This window comes from Gigantopelta aegis, chromosome 2 (assembly GCF_016097555.1).
Source record: "Gigantopelta aegis isolate Gae_Host chromosome 2, Gae_host_genome, whole genome shotgun sequence".
NCBI lineage: Eukaryota > Metazoa > Mollusca > Gastropoda > Neomphalida > Peltospiridae > Gigantopelta > Gigantopelta aegis.
In genome coordinates this window covers 50,860,204-50,888,080 of record NC_054700.1, presented here as the reverse complement: position 1 = coordinate 50,888,080, position 27,877 = coordinate 50,860,204, and the positions used below count along the sequence as shown (strand labels likewise).

General features: G+C 40.7%; 1 protein-coding gene across 1 annotated transcript in view; it reads left to right on the top strand.

The window, feature by feature from the left end:
- The window catches only part of LOC121386785, a 68,395-nt gene that overhangs the window by 35,536 nt on the left and 4,982 nt on the right, over positions 1–27,877 (top strand). Inside the window, exons 18-26 of the mRNA XM_041517803.1 lie at positions 2,830–2,939; positions 3,811–6,147; positions 6,754–6,868; positions 10,174–10,311; positions 19,339–19,491; positions 21,218–21,399; positions 22,853–23,054; positions 24,419–24,658; positions 25,759–27,506. Of these exons, the coding sequence (XP_041373737.1) occupies positions 2,830–2,939; positions 3,811–6,147; positions 6,754–6,868; positions 10,174–10,311; positions 19,339–19,491; positions 21,218–21,399; positions 22,853–23,054; positions 24,419–24,658; positions 25,759–27,506 (5,225 nt within the window). The remainder of the gene's footprint in view (positions 1–2,829; positions 2,940–3,810; positions 6,148–6,753; positions 6,869–10,173; positions 10,312–19,338; positions 19,492–21,217; positions 21,400–22,852; positions 23,055–24,418; positions 24,659–25,758; positions 27,507–27,877) is intronic.

Sequence of the window (27,877 nt, the reverse complement as noted above, 5' to 3'; positions counted from 1 at the left end):
CCGTCCAAATCAGTGGTCGATCCCAACCAGTGTCCCATCCAAATCAGTGGTCGATCCCAACCAGTGTCCCTCCCCAACCAGTGGCCCGTCCCAACCAGTGGCCCGTCCCAACCAGTGCCGTGTCATGTTCCAACCAGTGTCCCATCCCAACCAGTGTCCCACCCCAACCAGTGGCTCACCCCCAACCAGTGTCTCACCTCCACCAGTGTCCCGTCCCAACCAGTGTCCTACTCCAACCAGTGGCCCATCCCAACCAGTGTCCCGTCCCAACCAGTGGCCCACCCCAACCAGTGTCGTGTCGTGTCCCAACCAGTGTCCCGGCCCACCCCAACCAGTGTCCCACCCCCAACCAGTGTCTCACCAGTGTTGTGTTGTGTCCCAACCAGTGTTCCGTCCCAACCAGTGTTCCGTCCCAACCAGTGTCCCACCCAACCAGTGACCCGTCCCAACCAGTGTCTCACCTCCAACCAGTGTCCCGTCCCAACCAGTGTCCCGTCCCAACCAGTGTCCCACCGCATCCAGTGTCCCGTCCCAACCAGTGTCCCGTACCAACCATTGACCCACCACAACCAGTGGCCCGTCCCAACCAGTGTCCCGTCCCAACCATTGACTCATCCCAACCATTGACCCACCCCAACCAGTGTCCCGTGTCCCGTCCCAACCATTGACCCATCCCAACCATTGACCCACCCCAACCAGTGTCCTGTCCCAACCAGTGTCCCACCCCAGCCAGTGTCCCACCCCAGCCAGTGACCCACCCCAACCAGTGTCCCGTCCCAACCAGTGTCCCGTCCCAACCAGTGTCCCGTCCCAACCAGTGTCCCACTCCAACCAGTGGCCCGTCCCAACCATTGACCCACCCCAACCAGTCGCCCACTCCAACCAGTGTCCCGTCCCAACCAGTGTCCCGTCCCAACCAATGGCCCACTCCAATCAGTGGGCCACCCCAACCAGTGTCCCACCCCAACCAGTGGCCCGTCCCAACCAATGGCCCACTCCAATCAGTGGCCCAGTGGGCCACCCAACCAGTGGGCCACCCAACCAGTGGGCCACCCAACCAGTGGCCCACCCAACCAGTGGCCCACTCCAATCAGTGGCCCAGTGGGCCACCCCAACCAGTGGCCCGTCCCAACCAATGGCCCACTCCAATCAGTGGCCCAGTGGGCCACCCAACCAGTGGGCCACCCAACCAGTGGCCCACCCAACCAGTGGCCCGTCCCAACCAATGGCCCACTCCAATCAGTGGCCCAGTGGGCCACCCCAACCAGTGGCCCGTCCCAACCAATGGCCCACTCCAATCAGTGGGCCACCCCAACCAATGGCCCATTCCAATCAGTGGCCCACCCCAACCAGTGGCCCACCCCAACCAGTGGCCCACCCCAACCAGTGGCCCACTCCAACCAGTGGCCCACCCCAACCAGTGGCCCACTCCAACCAGTGGCCCACCCCAACCAGTGGCCCACCCCAACCAGTGGCCCACTCCAACCAGTGGCCCACCCCAACCAGTGGCCCACCCCAACCAGTGTCCCGTCCCAACCAATGGCCCACTCCAATCAGTGGGCCACCCCAACCAGTGTCCCACCCCAACCAGTGGCCCGTCCCAACCAATGGCCCACTCCAATCAGTGGCCCAGTGGGCCACCCAACCAGTGGGCCACCCAACCAGTGGCCCACCCAACCAGTGGCCCACTCCAATCAGTGGGCCACCCCAACCAGTGGCCCGTCCCAACCAATGGCCCACTCCAATCAGTGGCCCAGTGGGCCACCCAACCAGTGGGCCACCCAACCAGTGGCCCGTCCCAACCAATGGCCCACTCCAATCAGTGGCCCAGTGGGCCACCCCAACCAGTGGCCCGTCCCAACCAATGGCCCACTCCAATCAGTGGCCCAGTGGGCCACCCCAACCAGTGGCCCGTCCCAACCAATGGCCCACCCCAACCAGTGGCCCACCCCAACCAATGGCCCACTCCAATCAGTGGCCCAGTGGGCCACCCCAACCAGTGGCCCGTCCCAACCAATGGCCCACTCCAATCAGTGGCCCACCCCAACCAGTGGCCCACCCCAACCAGTGGCCCACCCCAACCAGTGGCCCACTCCAACCAGTGGCCCACTCCAACCAGTGGCCCACCCCAACCAGTGGCCCACCCCAACCAGTGGCCCACTCCAACCAGTGGCCCACCCCAACCAGTGGCCCACCCCCCCAACCAGTGGCCCACCCCAACCAGTGGCCCACCCCAACCAGTGGCCCACCCCAACCAGTGGCCCACTCCAACCAGTGGCCCACCCCAACCAGTGGCCCACCCCAACCAGTGGCCCACCCCCCCAACCAGTGGTCCACCCCACCAACCAGTGGTCCACCCCACCAACCAGTGGTCCACCCCAACCAGTGGCCCACCCCAACCAGTGGCCCACTCCAACCAGTGGCAAACTTCTGTGAGAACACAGTTTGCAGATGAATTTTTTTTGATTCATTTCCTGATGAATGTAAAAGAAAAGAAATAAAACGACAATCATTAAATTAATAATATGATCTTGGGGGGGGGGGGGGGGGGTGGTGGAGGTGAATTTGATGTTTTTGATGTTCAAGGTTTTTATGAAATTTCACTTGCCGCTGGGTAAGTGCTAACACATACAGGTAACATGATTGTGTAAACTTATTCTTTTTTATTTTTTCCCCTTTTTTTTCTTTTAAAATTCTGTGGAAAAGTAATTTAGATTATCCTTGTAATATGATAGGGTGTCTTAACTCGAATACTTGTTTTTCAAGTGTGCATGAAATTGGTTAAAAAGTGGAGATAATTTGCCTCTTTTTTTTCGCTTTTTTTAAAAGTCCGCTGAGCCAAAAAGATATTGCCATTCAGCGCCTGATTCCCCAGCTAATAATGAATTCTCCTCCGTCTCCCGACAGAAGAAAAAGAGAAAACCTAAAAAGAATATCAGGTAATTAATGAGAATATATGAAGGGTACACGGCCTGTGATGTCACATTTTTAGTAAGGTGATATATTTAAATTAAACTCGTGGACTATTTATGCCTAAGAAAGCATAATTTACCAGCTACTTTTAATGGCCTCATGTACCATAATTATAGGTTGTTAATTTAGAGAGACCGTGAGGCTGTTATAAAACAACTATCTGGACACCATAGGTTATTCTTGTAGATCCTTCATATACAGGTGTGTGTGTGTGTGTGTGAGAGTTTCTGTGTGTGTGTTTCTGTGTGTGTGTGTGTGTGTGTGTGTGTGTGTACGTGCTTGCAGGCGTGTGCGTGTGTATGTGTTGTGTGTGTGTGTATGCATATGTGTGTGTATCTGTCTGTGTGTTTGTGTATCTGTGTCTGTATCTGTGTGTGTGTGTGTGTGTATCTATGTTTGTGTGTGTGTATCTATGTGTGTGTGTATCTATATATGTGCATGTGTGGATGGATGGGTGTCTGTATATCTGTGGTCTTTTTACTTGAAACATTAATGAATGTAAAAAATATTTACAAACTTTTAAAATAATCAGTTTTTTTTCAAATTTGTTTAATCATTACACAGTGGGCAAAAAATTGACCAAGATATTAGTTTGTTTCACAGCAGGTTCAGCAAAAGCATAGCTTCTGTATAATCTACAGTTAACATCAGAGCAGATGCTATTATTTTTCTTTCTAGTATAGATGTGAATTAACCTGTATTAAACAGCCACCTGTCTAAAGAGCCCAATTTGTATTAATCCCATGGGCAATTTCTTTAAAGTAAAAAAAAACAAATGTGTTTTTGCTAAGTACGTTTCTCATTCACTAACTCTTTTGTTTTTTCTTCATATGTTAGGTTAACGGTGGAAGACTTGAACAAAGATAAACCAGTAACAATAACGCCTTCGAAACAAGCCACACCCAGAGTGATTGTCATGCCTGGTGGTCTCTTTATTCCCATCCACATGGCGTCCAATGTCCGACAGACCACAACAGAAAGCATTGTCACGCAGGCTTCTCAAGATGGTTCAGAGATTCAACAAGACGTCATCGGTTCTGAAAACACACCAGAACCTGAACCAGCAGATGGTCGCACCACCGGCAGCACTCAGACTGTTAGAGGGGTAATCAGTCTTGTTCCTGGGAAAACCTCTCACTTGACAATATCGGTGTCAGATGCTTGTCATTCCGATCCGAAGGAAACGTCTGTGCCTGAACCCGCGGACAGTTCAGCTTGTCATCAGACTGTTAAAGAGACATTGAGTGTGGTTCCAGAAAAGAACTCGCATTTGATGTTTTCCATGCAAGATGCTTGTGATTCTGATCCCAAAAGCACATCAGTGCTAGAAGCCTCAAACAATTCAGTGAGTCCTGAGAGACATGAACGAACGGTTAGCCAGCCAAATTCAGACGAAGCTGGTGATGATTCGACCAGAAGAAGTCTGATGACTACTGAAATACCTTCTCCAGGACCAGCTGATGTTGATCTTTTGACCACATCAGCTCCTCCGGAGGGCGATTCTAGTTTTATCGATTGCCAGGAACATCCACAAACAGAACCGGCAGACCCTGATCCAAACACATCACCTATTTGCCCAGTGCCACCAAATTCTGATCCAAACACATCACCTATTTGCCCAGTGCCACTAAATTCCGATCCAAACACATCACCTGTTGTCACAGAGCTCGTTAAAAACACTGAAACTAGTCCTTCAAATGTTTTGTCTGCTACTGTAAAAACAATTCATCGTCCTGGCAGTCCTACGCTGTGTGTGTCTCCGTTTGTGCCTGTTGGACCTGAAAAGATCACTTCTCCTTTGTCCTCAAGTGTTGGCGACATTTTGCTAACGTCCAATTCTGTGATATCTTCTGAAAACAATTATGTTGATGAGCTTTTTACGAAACAGGGCAGTTGTTCAGTTCCAGCTGCTGGTAGCGCCAGTAAGACTGATACATCCGATGGATTAACTTCAGCTGGTGGTGATGATCAAGAGAATGCACAAAGAGAATGTCATGAGCCAGAGAACCTTATGGAGAGTGATGACTTTCAGTGTGGTGAGCCAGCTTTGGAGCAGACCTTGCAGACAGATGCCAGTCCTGAAGGATCTCACAGTAACACTGAAAATAATAGTCAGGCCAGTCCACAGAACCCGTCTTCGACTTGTCTAAAAACTACCAAATCACCAGCTTCATCTTGTTTAGAAACTACCAAATCACCAGCCTCAACTTGTTTAGAAACTACCAAATCATCAGCTTCATCTTGTTTAGAAACTACCAAATCACCAGCCTCAACTTGTCTAGAAATTGCCAAATCACCAGCTTCGACATTCGAAGAAAATACCAAATCACCAGCTTCGACTTGTCTAGAAAATACCAAATCACCAGCTTCTTCTGATCCCTCTGGTAACCAGGAACCTCTTCAGACTGAATCAGGATCTGAAATTAATGCTATACCAGTTAGCTCGAACCACGTTCCCACTCATATGGAATCGAGGTCGCCACTAGAAATCATCGCAGCACTGTCACCCTACTACGCACAAGCCGTTATGAATTCTCCAAAGACAAAAACATACCAGCAAAATATTCTTGAAAAAACACCGACAAAAAAAACTCGACTGAAAACCATCAAACCAAAGGCTGCATCTGAGGAGCCTTCTCTTCCAACCATTTCCCCTTTTCTGGAGAAAATTCACAAGAGTCCAAAAAGGGCTCAGCTACAGAAACAGGCACGGTCAATCTTGCCGAAAGGATTTGTCGTCGTTGACGCTAAAGTCTCTCCGACCAAGATCGTCGCGCGTGGGTTGAAAAGACGCGCACAGATGTTCGCCCAGAGAGTTAGTCCGTGTAAACTTTTACCAAAAACGGAAGTTCAGAGAAGCCCGATATCAATTACCCTCGCACCGCGCGAAACAAAACGTAAGCGAACAACGAGAAAACAGAAGAAGAGAACCTCCCGTTCCGTTTACAGCAACGAAAGCGATTTCTCCGATGAGCCGTCGGACATTGATGAGTTGCACACAGACGGCGAGGTTTCTCTGCGGCGTAGATCTGCGAAGGATGGTGTTGACGATGCCGACAGCAAGCTGGATGAGAGCGACGAGGTTCCGAGTGATGATGCGGCGGGTTTGTCTCAGGACGACAGTCAGACTGAAGACCACCTCGATGACCTGATGGCGGCCAGCACAACCATCAGGTAAAATAAAACAGCTGTATTTGTTTTTAGTCTTAGTGTGTAAGGTCGACGAAAAGACATTGTTGTACCACCGTTTTGATTTCACACACTTTTTTCTCTTTTTTTTAAATGTGGTTTCATTTAATAGAGTATGATGTCATTGGTGTTATATAATGTCATATAAATGTGAGTTCATTAGACAACCATTTTAGATTTGTATTATTAAAAACTTCATTATAAAAGTTATTGAGTTAAATTGTATCAGTGAATATGTTAGTGTAGTTTATTTATGCTACAATGGTCACATAAAAAAGTTACTTTTTCAGCCATTTTTGTCTGTTTTTGTAAAATAATAGTTTATTTACCGAATGGATAAGAGAAAAAAACTCCATCATATGCGCACCATTTGAGTTTTAAAAAATATTCCGTAGTTGAAATTTCAACCCTGGGACGTTGCAAACATCATCCTACGTTGGGTGCACCTTTTCTGTTACACATGAACACATACATGTATGATGGAGTCATATAATTTCCATTACTAATCAAACTGTGAACAAGAGTCATTCAAAACATTGGTGCTATTAATTTTTTTTTTTTTTAAATACTATTTTCTCTCTCTTTTGACAGGTTTACTTCCAAAAAACATTCTGTTCTGGATCGTAACAGTCTAACAAAGTCTCAGAAGAAAAGGGAGCTAACTTTGGCGATGCTAGCTCCTGATCTGCTAGAAACTGACCCAAGGGTAAGTAATCGTATTTCTCCAGCCCCACTGCCCCTTGTCTCAGAGATGCACCTGTTTTATCTTGTTCTGGTAGCTCGTGTGTGTTCAACTTTACATCATTAAACCAGCCTCTTCTGTGAGGTCAGGGGCTGAATCGGCACCAGTGCTTATAAAACTTTCAGAGTCGTTTCATTTTTCATTTCAGCTTATTTTCGGGCTTATATCCAATTACGGTTCAAGCACGCTGTCCTGGCCACACACCTCAGCTATCTGAGCTCTCTTTCGAGGACAGTGGGTTAGTTGTTAGTGCTTAATGGTTAGTGAGAGAGAAGAGAGTGTAGTGGTCTTACACCTACCCATTGAGTAGTTAAAACTCGCTCTGGGTGGGAGCCGGTTCCAGACTGCGAACCCCATACCTACCAGCATTATGTCTGATGGCTTAACCAAGACACCACCAAGGCCTAAGACTACAACACCATGGCAATGCAATACAAATTGTATGTGTGTGATTGAGTCTAGACTCTAAAAGTTTTATAAGTACGGGCCATTGTCTTAGTAGTAGAGTGCCTACCTGAGTTGTTTCTCCTGTTCCAACCAGTGATCGTATTCTGTAGCATTAGTCTATCTAGACTGGTCTACAAGTTTTAGGTTATCCGTAAAATCACATCCGATTGCTATCTGTTTCAGCATTTAAGACTGATGACTTTCAGTAATATATCTGATGGTAAGATATATCTTTGAAAAAAATCAGTCGTGTACATTTTGAATGACAAAAAAGTTAAAGTTTGTTTTGTTTAATGACATGACTAAAGCACATCGTGAAATGACAATGACTAAGCAAAATAGAAAAAAACCCACAGGAAATACATGTAGTTAATTTTACAAAAGTAATTTTGATGTTTCATATCATAAAATTCAAATTCATCTAGACATTTATGTGTGAAAGTCAGGCATAGACATTTGTAACTTCAGTTTACTGTTGTATTAATCTGTAAAAATGATGTGCTGTCGAATCTCGTTGAGAACAAAACTGTGCAAGATTCATGATAAAATGATAGCAACATAAAACTTTTGTTAAAGGTAGACTAAACTCCAATAAGAGTCTTATGTGTTGGAAAGATGCATACCCGGACCACCAACACATACTGACACTTTAACAAATGAAAAACGTGTAATTTTAGAATTAATAAAAAAAGCATGATTATTTCTGCTAAATGGGGGCAGCCATTTTGTTTAGTTTTTGTGATGTCCGGTGGTATAGCTTGGGGCGAAGTGATGTCAGCTCTGTCCATCTCCTCTGTTATGCACAGTGTAAACAAACGCTCTAATTTACGACAAGGCGCTTCACTTTCATCAATCTGACTTGTAAAACAACATAAATGACTTGATAGTATAATAAACTATTTAACTAAATATATTTCAATATGCATCAATATAACGAAATGTTATAGTATTTTTCTCTTAAAAAATCCAAAGAAAAAATGCATATTATTAGGCCTATTGGTAGGATACATTCGAGCAAAAACGACCACTAACGATAACCTAGTGATAATTTTCTTTTCTCTGGCACTACGTAATTAGTCAGTTTTGTGATTTTAGATGAGAAAGTCTACTTAATCAAGGGTTTTACAGAATTACTTACAGTAATAAAGCTGGTAAAGTCCATTACGATTGAGGTTATCACACAATACCCTGTGATCTTAATAAAAGAGGCTTGTCTTTTTAGTGTGTCTAGACCATCTAAATATACACCTGCCAATCAAGAACCACAGGTACAGGCCATGGAAAGAAAAGACCAATTAAGCAAGAAAACACTCCGACTATTATTTCAGTACATGGGCTAATTTATATACTAACTATAATACAGTTATTTCAACACTTTGACAATGGTGGTTTATTTTGTATTGAAAAATAAACCACAAATACATGTTGCTGTGTTACTGGGATAGATAGTATAACAGAACATTGCTATGCATCTGCAAAAATCAGGTATGTTTTGTTTCTTCAGTTCGAAGACTAATTCCTGACGTGATAAGTTAGATATTACGTAACCACCAGCTCACCAGAGGGCGTAGTTACTGGGATGGGCCCTTTATATATAATAGCCGTCACATTTAACCGTTTTATTAATTAACTATGCGATTATACTTGTTGATATTAAGCAATAATGTGCATTATGTATCGTTGAATATGCTCACCAGTCCAAAAGCCTTGCTTTAGCATTCCTTTAAGGTTCTTATGGTGTTATAGCAGTGGCATGAAATAGGGTTCACTCTATTGTAGTTGAGCTCACTTTATTGGCAAATGAGGTGTCCTTTTGGCACGTAAATTTTCATCCCAACAATGTGCACTGTCGAGGCTCGCACTGGAACAGATTTGTGGTGCGGCTAATTTTCAGATCTACATGTACATGTATGTAGAGAGTTTCCTTAAAAATTATTCTAAAGTGGCTAATTTACAGAACATTTTGTTAGCCAAAGACTAAATTTTGTAGCCATTTTGTATAAAATTGGCAATGTACAGGGTGAGCCCTGCACTGTAGACTGAGTGTTAAACACCAAATAGCTTTGTTTTCTTTGAATGGTGATCCTTTTGTTTTTGGTCACAGCTTTTGTGTTTGTTTGGAACTGTTAAATGCGTTTCTTGCACACCTGTTGGTGAGAACGTACATTATTTTTGATAACATTAACACATGGGTTGTTTACACATGTACGTGTGTTAACAATTTCAAGACATACAACTGGCTGCTCCTAGGTGATGACCAGGTCACCAATGCCATGCATCCAATGAAAAGCAACATGGTGAAAATAGATTACACTGTGACGTATAGTTAACCTGACAATCATGTATCTGACACGTAAGTCAGCTACAAGTGCAATGGCTGTAAATAACCTTTAGTCGAAAAAGATGTTAAAATTTGCTTAAAACCTGTTTTTTGAGGATATGTAAGAAATAGAATAATACATTTGTGTCCATTAGATACCATTTATCTCACAACTAGTTTTAAAATGTATCTAACGAGCGACAGTGAGATAAATGGTATCTAATGGCCACTCATGTATTATTCTCTATGTACATCTTGTGCATATCAAAATTAGAGTTGGGAAATATTTCAGAAGTGATTACATCCACATAACAAGATGACATGGCTTCTGAGCATTTTTCATTCATATTTATACTAATGTATTCATTTTGAAATTGTGACAAAAACAACATAGATAGATCTACAGGTATGTATTTTTTTATTATGAGGAATAATGTGAAATATCTTATTGTTGTAAGATACATAATAAAAGGGAGACTTGTAATTTTGTTTGTGTTTATAGAAGGATGAAAAGGATACAGCGTTTGCACAAGCCTATTTGAGCCGTGCCAAGCAGGTGCTGAAAGATGACTTCGACATATACGAACACTTCATACGCTACATGTATGAATTTGGAAAGGGTGGACTGCCGGTGGAAAAGGTAATTTTTATCAATACTGCCTTTCACTTCGCTATTTTAAGGCAGGGGCGGCACAGTGTAAAAAATAGTTGGACGGCTTGTGGTTGCCAGACTCGCCTTTCATATTACTTGTACGGACATTTTCACAGATATAGCATATATAACCTACACACACACACACACACACAAAAGTGGTACGGCCATGGCCATACCGGCCGTGCCGTCTGCGCCGCCCCTGTTAGGTCAGTTTCTTTTCTTCATCCCAACCAATACTTTACAATTGATACATCAAATATTTTGGTATATATACTTTCCTGAATATGGAGATGTGCATATAAAATTATCCTGCTTTATTAGGAGTAGCCTGTATGGTGGCAGCTGGTTTCCTCTCTTTTTGGGGCAGGACGTAGCCCAGTGGTAAAGCCCTCACCTGATGCATGGTCCATCTGGGATCAATCCACATTTATGGTCCTTTTGGGTTATTTCTTGTTCCAGCCAGTGCACCGTGACTGATATATCAAAGGGCATGGTATGTGCTATCCTGTCTATGGAATGGTGCATATAAATATCCCTTGTTACTAATGAAAAAATGTTGCAGGTTTCGTCTCTGAGACTGTCAAAATTACCAAATGTGTAACATCCAATAGACGATGATTAGTAACTGTGCTCCAGTGGTGTCGTTAAACAAAAAGAAATGTTTTATTTAACGATGCACTCAACACATTTTATTTACAGTTATATAGCGTCAGACATGGTTAAGAACCACACAGATATTGAGAGAGGAAACCCCCTGTCGCCACTTCATGGGCTACTCTTTCCAATTAGCAGCAAGGGATCTTTTATATGCACCGTCCCATAGACAGGGTAGTACATACCACGACCTTTGATAGACCAGTCGTGGTACACTGGCTGGAACGAGAAATAGCCCAATGGGCCCACTGACAGGGATCGATCCCAGACCGACTGCGCATCATGCGAGCGCTTTACCACTGGGCTAAGTCCCGCCCCTCGTTAAACAAAACAAACTTCAACTTTTACATCTCTATTATATTAAGAACCATTTCGTTTCTTCTTGTTAGGAGGTTGGTGGGGTGGGGGGGTGCATTTTTGTCAGTTGGTAGAGCGTTCGTCTTGGGTGCTTGAGTCATAGGATCAATCCATTTTGGAGGACTCGGTTTTTTTTCCATTCCAACACTTTCCCCACAAAAGGTATATTAAAGGCTGTGATAAGTGTTGCCCTGTCTGTGGGAAAGTGCATATAAATGAACCCTAGCTACTAATGGAATAATGCTGTAGGTTTTCTCTGAAGACTACTTGTTTGAATTTCCAAATGTTTACATCCAGTAGCTAATGATTACCTGATCAATGCGCTCTAGTAGCAGGGGCGTCGCAGACCATCAAAGTGATGGCCATACCACTTTTTTTTTATGGGTTATATAAAAAAAAAAAGGTATTTCTGAAAATGTCCTTCACAAGTGAATTTGAAAGAAGAGTCTGGCAACCTCGAACTGTACAACTATTTTTATACACCTGTCTATGATGGGTCGTATTATGGTATGGAGCTGTCCGTAGGTCTGTTAACATTTCCTTGTCTGGACCATATCTTGCATACAGATGTATACAGGACCATCAAACCTCACATGTAGGAACAACTTGCGATGGCGGTGTGTCGCGTATTATTACTAGGTCACTGTGACCTACTTTTGACGGACTACTGCACATAATAGTAAATCTTGACTGGATCATATCTTGCCCGGATCATATCTTGCATACAGATGCATACAGGACCATCAAACCTCACATGTAGGAACAACTTGGGATAGCGGTGTGTAGCGTATTATTACTAGGTCACTGTGACCTACTTTTCATGGACTACTGCACATACATGTAACAGTAAATCCTTGTCCGGATCATATCTTGCATACAGATGCATACAGGACCATCAAACCTCTCATGTAGGAACAGCTTGGGATGGTAGTGTGTCACATACAATTACTAGGTCTCTGTGATACAAATAAATCAAATAACTTGTCTATATTCTGAATATCATATGGTTCTCCATCAAACTCCTGACGGGCGTATCATGTACCTCACCGGTACTCTTGTTTACACCGTGCCGCCCCTGAGTAGGATCATTAAACAAAACAAACTTTATCTTTTTTGTTAAGAGGTGGGATGTAGCTCATTATAGAACGTTAGCCCAAGATGCAGTGGGTTGTAGGATCAATCCCCTTGGTTGACCCATTCTGTTATTTACAGGGATGTGCGAGCTATGCGGAAATGCGCTTTTCCGTTTCGTCTAAACAAAACATGATGTTCAGTACTGTTGACCACACAAGGTTCATTTGCATGTTTTCACGGTTTCAAGTTTATGATGTGTGCCTTATATTTTAAGTTATAACCAGTTTAGATTTGTTAGCATTGAATGCAATTTTTAACAGTTCCAGGGGTTGCAAACAATTTTTCTTCAGGGGACCTTGAGCGGCCCCTGGACCCCGGTCGCAGTAAGCTGTTATGTTCCAGCCCCTCTCACATCCCTGTATTTGTCAGTCCAGCAAGTGGATGTGGCATCTGCTGTCCTATCTTGGGGAAATAGGTGGGATGTAGAGTTTGCGACTTTAATAATCAGATTTATTACTAAAAAAAATAACATGGTAAATATGTGGTGCAAATGAAATATTTTAATAGAAACCAATAACCTAGAGATAAAAATCCAGCAATGTTACTTCAGTTTACGACAAACAAATCCTGTTGATATGTCCCTAGATTTTTAGCTGTATTTAAACCAACATTTTTGTTTTTGTCATGCACAGAAAGTTTCTGTTTACATGCAGATGTATGTGTAAAGAAAGTTATAAAATGCAACATGCTTGGAAAAATACCTTTGTTCAATATACAGTGAAACCTCTCAAGACCGGACCCTCTGTAAACCAGAATTCCCTCAAAACCGGACACTTTACAGAGTCCCTTTCTAAAAACCAGGACAGAACTTAACCTCTCTAAACCGTATCACTCTTAAAACCAGACATTTGTCTTGGTCGCAAGGGTGTCCGGTTTAGAGGGGTTTCACTGTAGTTATTTCAGAATTGATCACCTTCAAGGACGGGAGGCAGTTACGTTTCGTATTCCCATCACCCACAAAATAAAAATTTATTTCAGACCATATACATGTATGCCTTGACAACATATTGTGGCAAATGCACTTGGCATAAAATAATCACTATTGTTCCTCCCGCCAACCAGCAAACCCCCCTCACCCCCCCCCCCCCCAACCCCACCCCCACCCTGTGATCAGTTCTGGAACAGTCCTTAATTTACATGTATTTCGAGGCCTGGTAATTAAACTCTATACTGACCACAGGCCTTTTGAGAATTGAACATTTGCGTAACTCAAAAATAAATTCAGGTAACCCATATCTTTTTCTTGTAACCTGTTATGTACACGATGTCCTAATATTTGATGCACAACGAAAGATAGGTTACAAAAAACAAGAGATAAATTGCATGAGTGACACGCGACTGAAAATGTTAAAGTATCCAGATGAGACAATCGTTGTAATCTGCTGCAAAGTAATCAAACTCCACACTGTAACCGCTATAACCATAATGTGTTAAAATGTGTTGAGTGCGAATTCAATAAAACATTCCCTTCCTTCCTTCACTAACCACACGCCTCTGAGAATTGAACATTTGTGTAACACAAGAATAAATTCAGGTAACCTATTTCCTTATTGCGTAACGTGTTGTGTCCTTGTCACTGGTGTAGGAAGCAGGGAGGCAAGGGGGCATGTGCCCCCCCCCCCCCCCCCCCCCCACACACACACTTTACAGATATTTTGCTTTATATTTGCTTTATAACAGTGTAAAAATGTGTAAATATAAAAGTGTGCCCACTCCCCCGCACTTTTTGGCACCTTCCTATGCCGCTGCTTGTTAATAATGTCATAAATTATATGCACAAATTAAAGATAGGTTGCACAAAATGATAATTACGTGAGTGATGCATGAATGAAGTGATCGTTCTCACAATTTTCAGAGGCCTAAACCAATGAATTTGTCATTGTTAAATGTTCTCACATTCTAGTCACACATCTCTCATTAGTGTAGTTGTTGGTCACTGTATCCATGTTTATTTGCACCGCTATGTTCACAGTTCCCGAAAACCTTCTCGTCATGTCGTAATCGGTTACAGGTTGCACAGGCTTTTTCGAGACACAGATCACACATAATCGTCTCAGTTCCCGCCGGAACCGCTGCCCACTTAAGCAGTAAAGCAGGAAGTTGATCGCATGTGTCCCAAATGTTAAGAAATTCATCACCGCCTTTGTCAGTGTGTAATTTGCAATTTTCTGAAAGTCGATATTAGGTCCATCGAAGAACACAAAGGTGTATGGTTTGATGATGATAACGACAGCTTTTGGAGCCGTAGTCACTAAAAATGCCAGGGATATGGAAAGAAGCATGGCTGTAAGTCTGCGATGAAATCGGATCTGTGCGAGTGACAATCTCTGTCCTGTTGTCGCCTGTAGACCAACCTGTCGAAATGAAGCTTTTCTGTTGTCGTAAATTATCAGAATGTTAAACAGTAGCAGCAAAACGAACGGCAGAAACGAATAAAGAGTCGCGTCAATCCAAGGGAAAACCTTGTCATTGAAATACCTGTATTCGGGTAATGGATTGCAGTATCCTTTTATCGTGATCGTGACAGTAAAAAAGAAATGCACATTTATCCCTGCGAACAAGACGGTTAGAAATGCAACCACCTTTTTAGCACGGGAAACGGTCGTGTATCGAGCCTTTTTCAACGGGAAGTGAATCGCAATGAATCGTTCGATTGTCATGGCAACCAAGACCCAAGCTGCGAAATCATAACTGAAGTAGGTGAGGAAGCTGAATATTTTGCACGCGGCGGGGCTGAGAATGATGGCATCGTAGCCGGTCAGATAAGAGAACCAGATGCGCAGACAGCCGAAGTACAGCAGTATCGTGTCGGCAATGGCGAGAACGGCCATGTAAAAACACGTGGACGAGCCGATCATCGTCTTGCGGGTCATCACAACCAGGCTGAGGATGTTGCCCACAGTTCCGAGGAATATCAGCACAGGGTAGCCGTATATACCCAGATACCGTGACATGCGGTATTCCAGGATTCCCATCATAAGGTCATTCAGGTCCAGCAGTGGAGGTGGTGGTCGCGTGGAGTTCGAATTTGGTTCCGTAGAATTATTGAAAACAGTCGTTGAACTGTTCCACAGTCCAGTTGTTGTCGTCGTTTCCATGGTGTTGTCCGTGAACTGAGTAATGTTGATGATGTCGTCTAACATGTTCACTGTCGTGTACAGGGTATTCTCAGTCTGAATAATGTATTCTTTGGTCTGAATAACGATTTACCTTTAAAAACTTCAATTTCCATTCATCCATATTTTTGTTGTTCTATTTGTGTATTCTACTGGTACGAGATTTAGTCGATTGCATCCCATATGTAAAAGTAGTACTGTGTATTCACCATCAAAAGCGAAGTCTGTAGAATCTTTGTGAATACACTTAGAAACATGGTCACAAGTGCACGCATCTAGACATACAGACAGCATGTTTCTTTGTGTTTCTTGTACAACCTACAACCTGTTGTGATGTGTAATTTATTACTCTCTGAAATATTGCGTCTTGTGTGAAAAGTAGGTGACCAGACCAATTGCGATGCTGGTGGACTAATAATTGTGTCAGTACCGTAATAAATTTTAACAACTACATGTAGTTTTTATGATATCTACAGCACAGAGTCATGACTCGTTGATTTTTAAAACAATTCTTTTTCATACCCATATCCATATATATATATTTTTGATATTATTTTATACAAGGCTGTCTGAATTTTCTTTCTTTTTTTAAAGTGTTTGACAAAAAAGTTAGAATTTATATTTATTCAGTTTTGTTTTACATTTTTATGATGTGACGTACAAGTACCAATACTTGTATGTAATAAAACATACTTTATAACAGCTGGTGCATTGATCAGACAGTTTAAGTTATACATGTACTTCATCTTGACCAAGTTTTTCGTTTAAAATTTATGAGATTATGTCAGCAACTACAATTACATGTGTATTCACACAGCTTTGGCTTTAGATCACACTAATTTGGAGGCAATAGTTTTTTTTGTTTTTTTTTAATTCTGTTCAGAGTAAAGCAAAGTCTTTTTAGTGCAGTTATTAACAGCTAATTCATTTCAAGTTATTAGTTCCCTACCGGTCCAACTGTCGGGGACTATAGGTTTCATCCCCCTCCATCTATCTGTCTGTTTGCATGGTTAGCTCTGGGCAAGTAGAAACCTTCGCCAATGTAATCGCTGATGCCCTGTCCCGAAGTTGAACGTTATGATAATGTGTTGACATTCTTGATTTCTGTTTTGTTTTTATATATATTATATTTGTATACCAGGGACTCAGAGACTCAGTGTGATTACTGGTAGTCACCTTATTATTACATGTGTTATAAATGCCCGTATGCGTCGGTTAACGCACCTTTTTGTTTTAATGTAGTATATTTCCCTATTCCTAGAGTAGAGGAAATATCCTTTTTGAGGTGGGGGTGTGTGACGGTACATGCTCTTAATTTCTTTTCGCCTGTGGCGATATTAATTGTTTTAGAAGGCCGTGTGCAGTTCCAAATGCACTTAGCCAGTTGGGCAATTTGTTACGTAATACCTTCGCGCGATCGTGCATTCCAATATGCACTTAGTCCAGCGGTGGAGGCCATGTGGCTAGTAGTTACGTAATATCTCCGGTAGTGCTGTTTATGGCCAGGGGATTGCTCGCGGTTGGCGACAGCCAGTCTGACGATCAGAGAAAAATATGGTGGCTGTGGAAAATCCACATGATACGTGAGGTACCGCCTTGTACCCCCAGGCGATATTCGCTGTCTCTGAGAGTTTTGAATAAATAGCTAGGATTTTAGAGATATCGAGGAGAAACATTAGGAAGGCTGCAGGGGAAACAGACGTCGTCCACTGAACGAAGTATATAAGTTCAGTCCGGGCGTGGTAAATATATTTTTCTGCTCTGTGTATAACCTTGATGTGATTGATGTGACTTTAAATATTTTAATACTGTATTATACCAATATTATTTAGACGGTGCTGCCGGTCATTTGACGCAGTAATCTGTAGGCTCACTGTCCTAAATAATTATAAAAAGCTTAACCAGTCATCCTAGAGGACCTAGGTAAACTGTAGGTTATTGTCTTTATTGTGTTAGGTACCAGTATTAATTCTGTATTACAAGGTTATTGAATGAGTAGTTAGGGTTAATTAAAAATTAACCAGTTAGGAATAGTGTTGTAATTCCTTTATTAATTAAGTTCCCCTGGAAGCATTTCTCCATTATCGCACGTGTGTGTGTTAGCGTTTCTCAATTATCACACGTTATTGAACGAGTAGTTAGGGTTAATTAAATATTAACCAGTTAGGAATAGTGTAGTAATTCCTTTATTAATTAAGTTCCCCTGGAAGCGTTTCTCAATTATCGCACGTGTGTGTGTTAGCGTTTCTCAATTATCACACGTGTGGGTGTTGTGTCACGGTGAAGTGATTAGCAGATTGTGTAAACTAGACACCTAGAGATTAACTAATTAAGTGATCAGTTCTGGATTGTTATTATTGTTGTTATTAATTAACTACTGCGGCAGTACATTTGTCAGCGTAGGTTAATACAGATTCCAAGTGTATTGTGTTTTTGTTGTGTTTTTTAGTGAACTAAACGTGCTATAATAATATATACATATATAAGATCTTATCTCTGATCATACCTAGACGAGCCACATTAGGGTATAACCGCCCGTTACAGAGAGATCTAATAGATATACAGTTAGGAGAGATATTTGGACAATCATGTTTTATTCAGTTACGGGTATTATAGAATCCCGGTTACAGTCATAGAAATATTAATGCAGCAAACTCAGGAATGTCCCTTTAATGGATGATAAAATGTATAATGTGCTGTCAAAGAAAATATTTGGATTGGAACTGTAAGATATGAAATACATATTAAATGCTCATTTCACAACAAAGAAAAATTAAAAAATTAAAAAAAAGCCCTTTATGTGGACACCCAAACAAGAAATAATAGACTGATTAACTGTAACACGACAAGCTGGAACTATCATAAATGGTGGTTTACAACATCTTAAGGTGCCCTTGGATGCTGAAGTACTTCAAGGACATTGTAAATTTAAAATAGAAAGTTGTAAAAGTTGTGAAAACTGCCACAGTTGTGTTATCAAGAGATGTCAAGGTGATGAATTATGCAAGGTTATCACATATTGATAAATTTAATCTAAACGTTTCAGTAATGTTTTTGCTCTAGTTAATGGATTCATTCAGCAGGGATCGAAATTGACTGGGCACAAATGGCAATTGCCACTCATTGTAAAAAATATGCTTTCTCATGATCATTTTCATAAGCAGCTTTTGCTTTACATATTAAAGCATTGTTCAGTTAGTATTTGTGCCAACTGCAGGGATCTTTTATATGCATCATCCCACAGACAGGATAGCACATACCACAGCCTTTGATATACCAGTCATGGTGCACTGGCTTGAATGAGAAATAGCCCAATGGGGATTGATTCCAGACTGACCTCGCATCAAGCGAGCACTTTACCATAACACATTCAAATATTACATAATGTTTGGAACATTTATTAAGTTGTGAGACATTGGCCACTGACTAAAATATGGCTTCACATTCAGCTATTAATGTTTGGAACATTTATTAAGTTTTAAGACTTGACCAGCTAAAAATCACCTGGTTCTCTCTCGATTTCTGAGAATGACAGTAATTTTATTGTATTTCCAGCTGTCTCTGTTTCACAAATACCCCAAAACACACACACACATGCACGCACGCACGCACACTCTCGCTCTCTCTCTCTCTTTCTCTCTCTCTCTCTCTCTCTCTCTCTCTCTCTCTCTCTCTCTCTCTCTCTCTCTCTCTCTCTCTCTCTCTCTCTCTCTCTCTCCTGAGAATGACAGTAATTTTATTGTATTTACAGCTGTTTAATAAGGTCCAGTCTCTGTTTCACAAATACCCGGAACTATCATCGGACTTTGCTGCATTTCTCTCCCCTCACCAGGCAGTTGCATGTGGATGTTTTATGGCAAACCAAGAGTTCATCAAGGCTCGGACGTTCCTGCGCAAATTAGAGGTATGTGTGTAGTTACTGGTATATAAGTTAGAGGTATGTGTGTAGTTACTGGTATATATGTTAGAGGTATGTGTGTAGTTACTGGTATATACGTTAGAGGTATGTGTGTAGTTACTGGTATATACGTTAGAGGTATGTGTGTAGTTACTGGTATATACGTTAGAGGTATGTGTGTAGTTACTGGTATATACGTTATAGGTATGTGTGTAGTTACTGGTATATACGTTAGAGGTATGTGTGTAGTTACTGGTATATACGTTAGAGGTATGTGTGTAGTTACTGGTATATACGTTAGAGGTATGTGTGTAGTTACTGGTATATACGTTAGAGGTATGTGTGTAGTTACTGGTATATACGTTAGAGGTATGTGTGTAGTTACTGGTATATACGTTAGAGGTATGTGTGTAGTTACTAGTATATACGTTAGAGGTATCTGTTTAGTTACTGGTATATATGTTAGAGATATGTGTGTAGTTACTGGTATATACATGTACGTTAGAGGTATGTGTGTAGTTACTGGTATATACATTTTGTTCTCTTTATCACCAACGTGTATACTGTATTTTTCGGCCTATAAGCCGCTGCTTTTTGTCTGAATTGCAAGGTGCGGTTCATATATGAATTTTACAGTAACCGCTGTGTGTATAAACCGCACCTTTTGTTTTTCATTTTTATAACAATAATATACATGTAGCATACCAAATGACTGTTTATATTTAATTAAGTAGGGACTAAAGTAACTAACATTTCTGTGTATGTGTGTAACTACTTGACCTGTATACAAGTTTTGTTATCTTTATCAGGACACCAACCTATAGGTATGTATTAGGTATATCATATGGACACTTAACTATGTCAAATATATTTATCCTGCTATCACTATATCATACGAGTAATATAATACACTGGCAAGATAGGATGACTAGATAAATTTATTTTTGGTTGCTGACCAAAGATACATGTATACATTGTAGGTCATGTGACATGTATATATGTAAGCATTAGACATAAGCCTAACTCGACTTGAGTATTTCTGACTAGATTTTCAATAACATACTCTTGGAATCATTTATTTCAGTACAGTATTTACAAATGATGTTTAGTGTCACGGTACTGATACAGAAATTGTGTATTTATTTATAATTAAATTTTTGTGTCTGTACACTTTACGGCAATCTACATGTATATGTAATTAGTCGAGAGGTGCTAACTGTTTTGTGTTCATATCTCGATAAACTGAAAACATTTAAGCCACACAAAATTTTGTGATAAATCCTTAGTTAAAACAAAACATTTTTTGATAAATCCTTACAGTTAACAACGAAACACAGTGATGTTATCCCCTAATTAGAGTTTAGAAATGCTCTTTGAATGTGGCAAAATGTGGCTATACAAAGAATGATGTCATGTAACGTGAATGACACCGTGCTAGGTTGATGGTACTTGATTTGCATACAAAAAATGGAATAAATAGAAATTTTCCGATTCTTCTTTTTGGTTTGCAGAATATTTGTCGATAATGTTTGTAGATATACATGTATGCTGTAATTGTCTGGAATGTTATTTTTTGTAGATATATATTTTGAGATTTTTGTAGAATATTCTGTAAGTATGTAAAACATTATTTTTGTCGAATTTTGTAGAATATTCTGTAACTACAAGTATGTAGAACATTATTTTTGTCAGGATATTGTGTAATTGTCTGGAATATATATTTTGTTTGTAGATATATTTTGAGAAGCAGCAGAGTCAGTTCCAGCGAGTTCTGAAGGCGTTCCACACGTGGTTCCAGCAGCCGGGCAAGCTGACTAAAGACCTGAAGGAGAGTGTGCAGCCGCTACTCAAGGGACTGCCGTATCTGCTGGACGAGTTCTCCATGTTCTTCCCGGAAGACAAGCCTCCAGAAACGTTAGTGAACTTGTCACATGGAGGAAAGCAATGTCAAGGGAAAAAACAAGGAAAAATTATTGGAAGACATTTAGGAAAAACCATATAGAGTGTTTAGATTTGCGGGTGTTATTGTCTATTTGATCCCACAAATGTCATTGTTGACCGAAGGCGTTAGCCTGAGATCAAGAATGAAACATTTGCAGACATAAAATATGTCCATTGTAAACTGAATCGTTTTTCTACAGAACTAACTGTATATTTGATACTTCTTGAAAAAAATACCTGGCTACAATCTAACTGTAGACCCTTGAATCGGCAACTTCGCCTGTTCGAATTGCTAATGACGTCACTTTCTAATGATGTCATTAGCTTTGTGGGTGTTATTTTCATTTGATCCCGGAAAAAGAATGTAATTAACCAATCACAACATAGAACACACTCCAGTCAGTTTACAATTTAGTTTCGAGTGATATGTGGCATATTTCAAAAGTGGTCAACACCCAGACTAGAAAATTCAATATAACAGCTCAAATTGGATTTTTCTTTCAATAATTTCGTACCTGTTTGAAAACATCCTGGTTAAGCTACTATAAATATTAGACATACCAAAAACACATGGTGTACACACCTTAATATTCTAAGCAAGAAAATGTAATTAATATCTAGTTTTATTCATTAAAAGCCTTGTTAGTCGGGGGCATGTTTAAATGTCTGTAAAGTCAGGAATGCCCCTTTAATAAGAGTCGTGACTGTCATTTCTTAATGAAGTATAATGATGAAGAAATCACTTTAAAATATATATCTTGGTGTGGTATAAGGTGCTCATTAAAATTATACTGATGAAATTTATGACATTTTTTCCATCAGACACCAAAATATAATTTCCATCCAACACACCAAAACTAAATTGTCTATAGAAGACAAGGGGTTACAAAGAGAAGTCAGTCAATTAATCTAGATTTCAAACATGTTTCTTGGTTATGAAAAACATTGGTTAATTAAAGTTCCCTCATATACTTTTGATAGAACTGTTTGAATTTCACTAAGTCAAAATGGGTTTATTAAGGAATTTGTTATGCATGGTATTAATGCAACTCCTCCTGCCTTATACAAAACTATATTACTTTACTTCCTAATGTGAATGACTTAAAAGGAAGACGAGAGCAATGTTTCGAATGCCATTAACACCAAAACTAGTATTTTGAAATATGCCCTAAATGTACATGGCAAATTATGAGGAGGTAACTTTGAATGTTAACAAATAAATCATACATTTAATTTAATTTTCAAGATTGTTAGAACTGCAGCATTATGGGAGATTGTGAGTAGGGACAGGTAACTCTGAATGACAGTTAATAAATGATATTTGTTGATTTAATTTTCTGTGTGTTCTGCAGCATTATGGGAGATTATGAGGAGATAACTAAATGACATTTAATAAAGAATATGTTTGATTCTCTCTGTTCTGTAGCATTATGGGAGATTATGAGGAGGTAACTCTGAATGACAGTGACCTTGAGGTGGATGCTGAGATTGATAGTGCTGAGGAGATAGAGATTCCCGATGAACTGGAAACCTACCGAACAAAGAGATGTCGCTGTGATTGTCATAGCAATCCAGCGGACATTAAACTGCAGAAGCGGTTGCGACATTGTTATAACTGCAGTCTGCGGGTAAGTCTCTGATTGTCATAGCAACCCAGCAAATATTCAACTGACATTGTCATAGCAACCCAGCGAATATTATACTGTGACATTGTCATAGCAACCCAGCAAATATTATACTGTGACATTGTCATAGCAACCCAGCAAATATTAAACTAATATTGTCATAGCAACCCAGCAAATATTATACTGTGACATTGTCATAGCAACCCAGCAGATATTAAACTGTGACATTGTCATAGCTACCCAGAAGATATTAAAGTGTGACATTGTCGTAGCAACCCAGCAGATATTAAACTCTGACAATGTCATAGCAACCCAGTGGATATTAAACTGACATTGTCATAGCAACCCAGTGGATATTAAACTGTATCATTGTTACAATTGCAGTCTGCGGGTAAGTCTCGTTACGGTCAGTTCATACTTTGATCACCAACTTCATGCAAAACTGTTATTTGATCAACACATTATAAACGCAGTAGCATTGAACGAATGAACACCATTGCACATGAACAGAAGCAGGACTAAGCCAGTTTAGTTTTTTGGCAGGAAAGATGAGTGACACTCTTGCCTCCCTTCCCAACTCGCCTGGAAAGTTTTAGGAGAGATGCAAATTGATCACCTTGCAAAATTTAAAATAAAATTTTAATTACAGTTCACATGATTGCACATCTGGCACCATTTCAAGATAGAGTTTCAGCTCACCTTGATTTTGTTCATGACAAAAACAAGAGTTAACAACTCGCCAACCTGTTGATGGTGAAATATGAACCTATATGACCCATATGTGCAGACAGAAGTGAAGAAAGAAAAATTATCTTTCCCTAGGGCAAGAAAAAAACCTATTTCTTGCCCTAGATACATTTTATCGTCATAATCAGTTCTTCACTATAGGCTTTGATGTCCTATGGCAGCAGTCATGTCAACAACTAACTTTAGTCATCAGAGATATGTACGTCACAGCTATGACGCAACGCTGTCTCGTTCTCAGCTTGCAAACTTGTTTTCAATAACACTATCGTTTGAAAATCTTCCATATAATGATAAAGATTGATATTGGGTAATAAATAGAATACCCAACTCGCTACTCAGCAATACCATTTATCTAGCATGAATGAATTGATGATGTCCTTCCCGAGCGTTTTGAGTATTCTCTAAAGCTTTAGGGTGTGATCTACTAAAGCTTTAGGGTGTGATCTACTAAAGCTTTAGGGTGTGATCTACTGAAAAACCTACGGTTTGATAGTGGATATTATTATGAATCATTATTTGAAATTTGCTTCTATTTTTAATTTAGTTTTTTTTTTATATAAGTGGCTACAATTTTTTATTATAGACTATAGAAATGTAAACTGAATATAATTGTGTTTCAGGTGATTGATGGCAGGCTGTACTTCCAGACGAGCAGTAAGAAAATCACCCCAGTCAAGATCACCTTTCACAAGCCTGTGACATTACCACGGAAACGAGGTCCCACACCTCCTTTTGACGAGGACGAAGAATCCGACTTTGAAGTTGCCGACAAGGAGAACATTAACATAACGTCCCGACCCCTGATTGTCTCCCCTTCCACAAGCTCTCATGCATCTCCAGCAAAGGCACGGAGAATTAAGGTATTCATGTTGTTATTCTCTTGTTTAATTATTGTTAAACAGTAATTACAATGGCTGATAGATTATATTAAAAATCAAACAATAATAAAGAAATTAAGCTAAAAGTATTTTAGGTTATTACAAAGTCTTTATTTTTTATGTTGTTGCTTAGAACATGCATATATATGTAAAGCAGTTATTCGGGGATCCCAACCCTGACACTGCTATATGATCTGGGACAATAAATATTTATTAAAATTCAAAAAAAAAAGAAGGGGAAAAAAGTCTTTATTTTCAAGTGGGCTTACTTTCCTTCCAAAATTTGTGATCAACAGCTTTTTTTAAGTGAGGTTTTTTTCACTCATTATTTGTATTTCTCTACCTTAAATATTTGGATACCTAATTTTATTATCCATATGGTTCAACATAATCTAGTTAATAAAAATCATATGAAGCACATGTGTAATAACAGTTAATCACATGACCAATCAATGATGTACTTTTGGGAAGAGTCATAACATGATGTTGCTTCCCCAGTTCTAGCTCAGTGCATGTGAAATATTGTAATTGCTTATCAAAATGTTGTCATGTCTGAAAATGACGTCATTTCGTCATTTCCTTCTAATTACATTTGAAACGGTTTTGACACCGTCTTTTTATTGAATTCGTAAACATAAATAATGTGGATAATAAAGAAATTATTACACTGGCTTGTGAGTCATACTTGTTTTACGAAACTCATGTCAGGAATCATATATTGACCTCTTTCTCACTTATTTCTCATTGCAGCCAGTGCACCACGGCTGGTACATCAAAGGCCGTGGTATGTGCTATCCTGTATGGGATGGTGCATATAAAAAATCCCTTGCTGCCAATTGAAAAAGAGTAGCCCATGAAGTGGCGACAGCGGGTTTCCTCCTTCAATATCTATGTGGTCGTTAACCATATGTCTGACGCCATATAACCGTAAATAAAATGTGTTAAATGCGTCATTAAATAAAACATTTCCTTTTCTTTCTTACTTGGGCAATGCACATATCCTAACACTCATTTCATAAAATCAGTACGACACACAAGCTTCTGTAATAATCTTTATTTTATTTTTTTGTCTTTTGTTCCAGCTAAAACATGTTTCACAAAAATCTGGACTGAAGCGCTTTATGACATTGAACGAAGTTGCTTCCCAGGAATCGCCGCAAAAAACCAAAAACTCTTCCTTCTCTTCTCCATATCACCATGACGATACAGACCATTTCATATCCGATACCACAGAGTCCCAAACAGCTTCACAGACAACACACTGTAGTGCAGCCACAGCCACAGCCACAGCCACAGCCACAACAGACAGTAATAACGGCAATAGTAATGAAAATAAAAACATTTCTCCTTCACACTCAAATACCCAAGAACGGAAACATTTTCTAAGTGTATTTGGTGATAATCGAAGTGAGTCAGCAGTTGAAAATAACACACCTAGGGCTTCAGAACTTTCTCCACCCACTGTGTCTCAGTCTGACAGTCAGCACGCACTTCACGAAAGCAGCTCCCTGCGTGATGTCTTCGATTCTTCTACTCAGGTCACGGACCCTTTCCAATCCTGTACCGATATATTAGCCAGTGCCATGAGGTCAGCTCACATAAAACCATCCGAGGAGTCGATGTCCATCGACTTCTTTCAGAAATTACTTTCATCCAATTTCAACCTTTCTGGAAATAATTCCCCAGTCAAGCAGCAGAGTGTGGAAAGTACGGAAGGAAGCGGTGACAAGCAGGTGGAACAAGATGTCAGTGATGGAACAACAACAACACGGTCTGTGGTGGCTAGTGATTTAGTTCAGAAGTTTGTCCTGGCTGGTCTGACGCAGTCCAGAAACAGTTCCCCAAGGAAAGATCCATCTAACATTGACTCGGAATGTGGTAACTCTCAGCATGTGCAGATGGCAGTGGAAATGATGCAGAAATTTGCAGAAGCAGGACTCGCATCTGCCTCACAGTCGAAGACAAGTCTGGTGGACAAAATGGACAACAGCAGCACACAGCTGGGTTCCAGATGTAAAGCAGAGCAGGAGTCCGAAGACTCCCAGCACTCGCTGTTGTCCATAGAGCAGATGCACAGGTTTCTAGAGGCAGGGCTGAGGTCGAGGACCAGTTCTCCTGTCAAGACAGTTGGTCCTGATCAGCAAGCACCGACAGAGTCTCTGTCAGATTCACAGCTGGTATTTTCAGCAGAATTTATTCATCACCTGTTGGAAATATCCAATTCTGTCAATAGTTCTCCATCGAAAAAGACTCTGTCTGTGGTAGAGAAGGAACAGGCTACAAAAAGTAGGTTGGCGGAAGATGTGAAGAGTGAATGTTCACAGCATGCAGTGAAATCCACAGCTGAGCCATCAGCATCGACATCAATGTCTTTGAGACAAGGTAATCATGAACAAACTTCGTCTAACAAATATATGGACACCAATAACAGTTGTGATATTTGTGAACTTTCTTCTGTTCAGAAATCTGAGGATAATGTTATGGAAGTAGTTAATGACAGTGATGATGACGAGGATGATGATGATGATGTTGACGAGGATGACGAGGATGATGATGTGGACTCTGATTTAAGCCAGACCGCCATCTTACAGGCTGAGAATGAAACTAGTCCCAGTTTCAGCAGACAGTCCAAGTTAAAGGCAGACTCAAAGAACTTGTCTTCGTCAAGCACTGAAGGAGATGCTTGTGCAATGCTGAGTGCTGAGTCAGATTCCAGCGAAGAACCTTTCCTGGAGACTGAAACTAGCTCGGACATGGACTCTGATGACTCCTCGCTGAGTGACCGGGAGAGTGTTACAAGCAAACAGGAGCCGGCTGTTGTCTGGACAAGGTAATGTTATTTGTTGTAATGTAAAGCCATTAGTAAAAGGTCCACAGTTTCAGCAATGTATGTATAGGTCAGGTACCTCTTAATTTTGACTTTTCTAGTGATATACTCACGATTGCAGCTGTAATAGTTACAGAATAGATCTGGCCTGGTGCTTATACAACGTTTAGAGTCTAGACTCGAGACTAATAGAGTCTGAGACCTGAAAGCCATACAAATTGTATGCGTGTGACATCATTAGAGATTGTCCGACGCCATATAACCGTAAATGAAATGTGTTGAGTGTGTCGTTAAATAAAACATTTCCTTCTTCCTTCTCATTAGAGATCGAGTCTGGACTCTTTAAAAGTTTTATAAGCAAGGGCCCAGGGCCC